We start from the raw sequence: 6,000 nt of genomic DNA, 5'->3' as shown, positions 1-6,000 counted from the left end.
GTCATTTCAAATTATTTTTCTGGAGTGATTGAAACCGGTCACCTGATTGCAACATGCAGAAGCAACCAATTTGACTTCAGGGCAAAAAATAATAATTTAACTTTAACCCTGCCCAATAACTATGTTTTTCCAAAAATCCTGATTATCTGAGCACAGTTATAATATCTAATTTAAACGCAAACGCGTAAAACACAAAAGGATTTCTGCCTTATGACAGCTCTGCATGAAATGAGCATGTCATTTCAAATTTTGGCATTGTGATAATTTGTTACAAGCCTGGCAAACATACAGTTGGCAGAAATCTAGAATTTGTCTGTGTTGTCAGTAGGGAAACAGCCGCATAATATTGCATGCAGTCTCCAAGAATGTTTTTAATAAGCTGTTTATATTTGAACTCGCAGTTTGAATTTTTTTTTTTTTTTTAAGCGGCTGGTTTGCACCAGAAGAATTAATTCTAAAATTGAAGCATGGATTTTGGAAAACGGTTAATAGTAGTGTACTTGTGTCAAGATATTAGATATATATTTAAAGCTTGGTACTTATGCTAGCTGGCAATTTGTAGCAAAATGAATTCTATAAGCACAAATGGATTGTACAGCAATTAAATTATTGCCTTTGAGGCGCTAGCACGTTATTGGCCTAATGATATTAGCTGATTTGCAGCATGGCTCTCGGTTGTGCGTCTGGCGCTCAGAGGCTATTACTTGTGACTTTTGAAATTGATTCTTAATAGATGCTACATAGGAGGTGCTAAGCTCTTCCGGGAATTTTTCTGTTTTTCTAATGTCATTGGGAGCCATAGTCAATACAAATTGACAAACATTTTAATTGCATATACCTTTTTTAATCTAGTTTTGCGATTTTAATACCAGGATTCATTACCGTTGGTTAGTATCATATGCTGATGTATGTTACATCATTCAAAGAAACTTGACGTTAACAAATGAAAGTGTTTATTCACTAAAGAGACAGTTGACAGGAGAGCAAAGTATCCTGATAACTCTCCTTTTAGTGAAAAGACCCCAAAGATACAGTTAAAGTTAATTTATCACTGCGTCATTAATTAATTCCATTACTCATTAAAAGGGACGACCCTTGTAAGTGTCTCCTGCCAGCTGGGTGAATCTATACAATGCATAGTTAAAGGAGTCAGATTTCTTGAAAGTCAATTCATCAAATAAACTATGCATCGTACAGATCCAGTTCAGCACTTCTTGGAGGAGCAATACATAGTAAAGTCAGTGAGTTGAAATTACAATTCACTTGCGTACTTCGGATTTTAGAGAATAAACGCCTTAAGATAAGAGCACATAAATGTCATTTTATATAATGTTTTTTTTATGAGGCCTTACAGACCCTTTAAAACTATCTTGCAGTGAAATTATATTTTAAATAATGTATTGTGGCCTTAACTTCCATTTAACATGTTATACATTGTTAAATTCTTGATGGAAACAGGCACATGCTCATAGATACAATGTGACTAAGCATGTGTAATCAAAAATACCCTTTTAACATTGATTAATATAACATGTAGACAGTTATATACACTAGTATGTAGCTTATTGTCAGGGTAGCTTTAATTCTTTCATTTTACTCGCAGATCCCGTGTTTTATTACTTACGATTTCATACATTCAGTTATGTCTATTATTATTGTTACTAATAAGCTCCTTTTCTTTTTTTCACACTTTCTTTAGGTGATGTGCTCTTTGACCACCATGGAAAAATACTTGACCATGCTGCTTTTATTGCTGTTAGTGCAGCATTTTGGGAACTGTGAAGAAAGCCATGGGCTGCACACTCCTGCATCAATGCAGTTTACTCGGCACCAATATAATGCCACTGTACACGAAAATTCAGCCGCAAAAACCTATGTTGGACACGAAGCAAAAATGGGAATTTTCTTAAAAAACCCTGCATGGGACATAAAGTACAAAATTGTCTCTGGTGACAATGAGAACATTTTCAAAGCTGAAGAGTACGTCCTGGGAGATTTCTGCTTTCTGAGGATAAGAACCAAGGGGGGTAATACAGCGATTCTTAACAGAGAAGTTAAAGACCACTATCTCCTCAATGTTAAAGCAGTTGAGAGGAACTCAAACTCTGAAGCCCGCACAAAAATTAGTGTTCAAGTACTGGATACAAATGACCTGAGACCACTGTTCTCACCAACCTCATACAGTGTCTCCTTGCCGGAAAACAAAGCAATAAGGACCAGCATTGCAAAAGTCACAGCAACAGATGCAGACATTGGAACCAATGGTGATTTCTATTACAGTTTTAAAGAGAGAACAGATATGTTTGCTATTCATCCAACCAGTGGTGCTATAATATTGACTGGAAAACTTGATCATTCCGACACTGATAAGTATGATATGGAAATACTTGCAGTGGATCGCGGGATGAAATTGTACGGAACCAGTGGCATTAGTAGTATGGCAAGACTTACTGTTTATGTGGAACAAGCAAATGAACATGCACCAGTTATCTCCGCTATTACCATGACACCTTCAGAACATGATAAAGATTTAACATATGCAACTGTATCAGTAGATGACTATGACCAAGGATCCAATGGGGAAATCGCCTCTCTAAGCATTGTTGCTGGCGACCCTTTACAGCTCTTTAAGACAGTTAGGACTGCTCCTGGAAGTAAGGAATATAAAATTGTGGCTTTTGGAGAGTTTGATTGGGAGAAACAGCCATATGGTTACAATTTGACTCTCCAGGCAAAAGACAAAGGATCCCCTCCACAGTACTCTCAAACCAAAGTCATACATTTGACATCTCCGCTAGTTAAACAGGGTCCAGTTAAATTTGAAAAAGAGGTCTACAGGGCTGAAATAAGTGAATTTGCTCCTCCTAATACACCTATAGTTATGGTTAAAGCAATATCTAATCAGGCACGCCTGAAATATATTTTTAAAAATGGCGCAGACCAAACCAGATTCACCTTAAATGCTAACACAGGCCTGATTAGTACTTTATTACCCATCAAAGCAAAACAAGCATCGCATATCGAACTAGACATCATGACGAGTGACAAAAAGGCTTTTACAAAAGTGATGATCAAAGTGCTCGGTACAAACAGCAATGCCCCTGAATTTACCAAGACCTCCTACAAAGCAGTGGTGGACGAGAATGTGCCGCTAGGCACCAGTGTACTACGAGTTAATGCTATTGATCATGATGAAGGGGAGAATGGATATATAACTTATAGCATTGCTAACTTGATTCCAGTGCCTTTTGTCATTGATGCTTTCTCTGGTGTTATTAGCACAGCTGAAGAATTAGACTATGAGTTGATGCCAAGAATATATACTGTAAAAGTCAGAGCATCCGATTGGGGTTTGCCTTATCGCAGAGAGGTTGAAATTCCTGCCACGATCACACTGAATAATTTAAATGACAACACGCCTTTGTTTGAGAAGATAAATTGTGAGGGCACAATCCCCAAAGACCTTAGAGTTGGGGAACAAATAACCACCGTTTCTGCTATTGATGCTGATGAACTTCAGTTGGTAAGGTACAGAATAGAATCTGGTAATGAGTTTGATTTATTTAACTTGAATCCTAATTCAGGAGTGCTTTCTTTGAAACAACCTCTTTCAGAAGGCCTTGGGAGCAAAATGTCTTTTCACAGTTTGAGGATTACAGCTACAGATGGTGAAAACGTAGCCAAATCAATTTATATCAATATTACTGTGACTTCTAGCCGAAAAACTGTTCACTTAGACTGTGAGGAAACTGGAGTTGCCAAAATGCTAGCAGAGAAACTTCTACAAGCAAATAAGTTATTTCATCGTGGGACACCAGAGGAGGTTGATTTTGACACTCACTTGGCAAACTTTCATGTTCCTCAGTTTAAAAATATGCTTCCTAGTAGAATTGTAATTAAGGAAAATGTACCTGTAGGAAGCAGCATCGTTCAAATAGAGGCCAATGACCTTGACACTGGTTTCAGTGGAAAACTAGTATATGCTCTCTCTTCAGGAAACAACGATAGCTGTTTCAGCATAGATATGGAAAATGGTTGGCTTAAGGTTTTATCTCCGCTAGATCGGGAGCTTGAAGATCAGTACTCTTTGAATATTACAGTGTACGACCTTGGAATACCACAAAAATCTGCGTGGCGTCTAATAGACGTTGGTATTCTGGATGTTAATGACAACCCCCCAGAGTTTTTACAGAACAGTTATTCGGTTGAAGTTAAGGAGAATGAGGAAGAGAACAAGGCAATAATTCAAATAGAAGCGATGGACAAAGACTTGGGAGTGAATGGCGAAGTGAAATATTCTATAATTACCGACACTGATCTATTTACCATTGATAGCACAACAGGGGTGGTAAAAACTGTAGCACCACTGGATCGAGAAATACAGCCAATGCATTTGCTCAAGATAGAAGCCAGGGACCAAGCAGATAGTGAGCCTCAGATGTATTCTACTATCGTTTTAAAAATATTGGTAGAAGATGCAAATGATAACCATCCAGTATTCATTCCCTCAAACTACCACGTGAAAGTGAGAGAGGATCTTCCAGTGGGAACAGTTGTTACTTGGTTAGAAGCCTATGATCCGGATGTAGGTCTCTCTGGTCAAGTGCGTTATAGTCTTTTAGAAAACACTGATGGAAAGTTTGAAGTAGATAAACTAAGTGGAGCTGTACGTATAGTACATGAGTTAGATTTCGAGGAAAAACAGATTTACAACCTGACTGCAAGAGCAAAAGACAGAGGCAAACCCACTTCCTTGTCGTCTACATGTTACATTGAAATTGAAGTCATTGATGTGAATGAGAACTTGTATACGCCAAGGTTTTCAAACTTTGTACAGAAAGCTTTAGTAAGAGAAGATGCCCCAATTGGAACTCCAGTGCTGACGGTGTCAGCTCACGATGAGGATACAGGACGGGATGGGGAAATCAGATATTCAATAAGGGATGGATCTGGACTCGGTGTCTTCACTATAAATGAAGAAAAAGGTAAGACTGTGGACTGTTTTTTTGTGTGTGTGCTTTTTTACATGCTTCAGAGAGACTAAGTTCTAAGAGAAATGTAATACAGCACAAACCTTTCTTCATATTAGCAAAACATATTGCACAGTATTACATGCATTTAAAATAAATGGTATTTTTTATTTTGTTTACTTGTATTACTTTTCATGTGAAATAAATGTACCATTTGCATTTACCTGTCACCAACGGGCACTAAAACAGGGAGTTCAAAATTAGTAATATTATTTTATCTACTTGATGATTTAGAATGCATCAGAGAACAATGTATTTCCAGCTCAACTGTACATTTTTTTTAAAATACATATGCTTTACCTGTAAATTAAATTTAAACAATGCAGTATCTGAAATTCTGTCTGATGTAGATCTTCAGAAATATGTTCATCAATAAATACAACACTCATTGATTTAAAAATGAATAATAGAACTTTGATCATAATTCTTTCTGTAAAAATACCTCATATTTTTATTTATTAAACAAAGCCAGATGATTTAATTTGGAAGAATTCTGAGTTCTGAGCCGTCCTTAGAAAGTTAATGTTTTGGGCTACAGAATCGGCTATTAGCTAGTTTAACAAAACCAATAAATGCAGCTCAGCTAGGGACATCTCTTTTCTTATTTTAGTAGGTTCTTTACATGTTCATGTGCAAAAACACTCAAAAACCCAAAGATTTCAAGATAGAGTTCCTTCAACTAGATCAGTGTTTTAGTAGGATGGGCCAAACTCCACTCATCAACCTTGACACCCAACTCATCTACTATCAGAGCAGGTGCGTAAGTGTTTCATCTTCCCTTAATACAGAAGCGCATTAGGGATGCCACTTCTAGGGACCCACATGGAGCAGGATGGGGGGTTGATCTGTCTGCTTATTGAACCTGCAGCATTTAAACAAAAAGGTGGTGAAGTAAGAGGCCTGTGTTGCCTTCTTATTGGTGCTTCCATTGGGATATCCAGTATCCAGCATCACCAGTGTTCACATAGCT

The 6,000-nt window shown here is 37.4% G+C and overlaps 1 protein-coding gene across 4 annotated transcripts in view; it reads left to right on the top strand.

Annotated features, from left to right (window-relative positions):
- The first annotated feature begins 1,720 nt into the window (after positions 1–1,720).
- Positions 1,721–6,000, top strand: part of LOC149285585 (protocadherin Fat 1-like) — a 92,533-nt gene continuing 88,253 nt past the window's right edge. For all 4 annotated transcript variants that reach the window (XM_089495150.1, XM_089495149.1, XM_089495148.1 and 1 more), the window contains exon 1: positions 1,721–4,985. In XM_089495150.1, coding sequence (XP_089351276.1) covers positions 1,721–4,985 — 3,265 coding nt within the window. The remainder of the gene's footprint in view (positions 4,986–6,000) is intronic.

Source organism: Sceloporus occidentalis, unplaced genomic scaffold (genome assembly GCF_023333645.1).
Source record: "Sceloporus occidentalis isolate IW3139 unplaced genomic scaffold, rSceOcc1.0.p SCAF_77, whole genome shotgun sequence".
NCBI lineage: Eukaryota > Metazoa > Chordata > Lepidosauria > Squamata > Phrynosomatidae > Sceloporus > Sceloporus occidentalis.
Note: the sequence above shows the minus strand (reverse complement) of the source record. Positions and strands in the feature narration are given on the sequence as shown.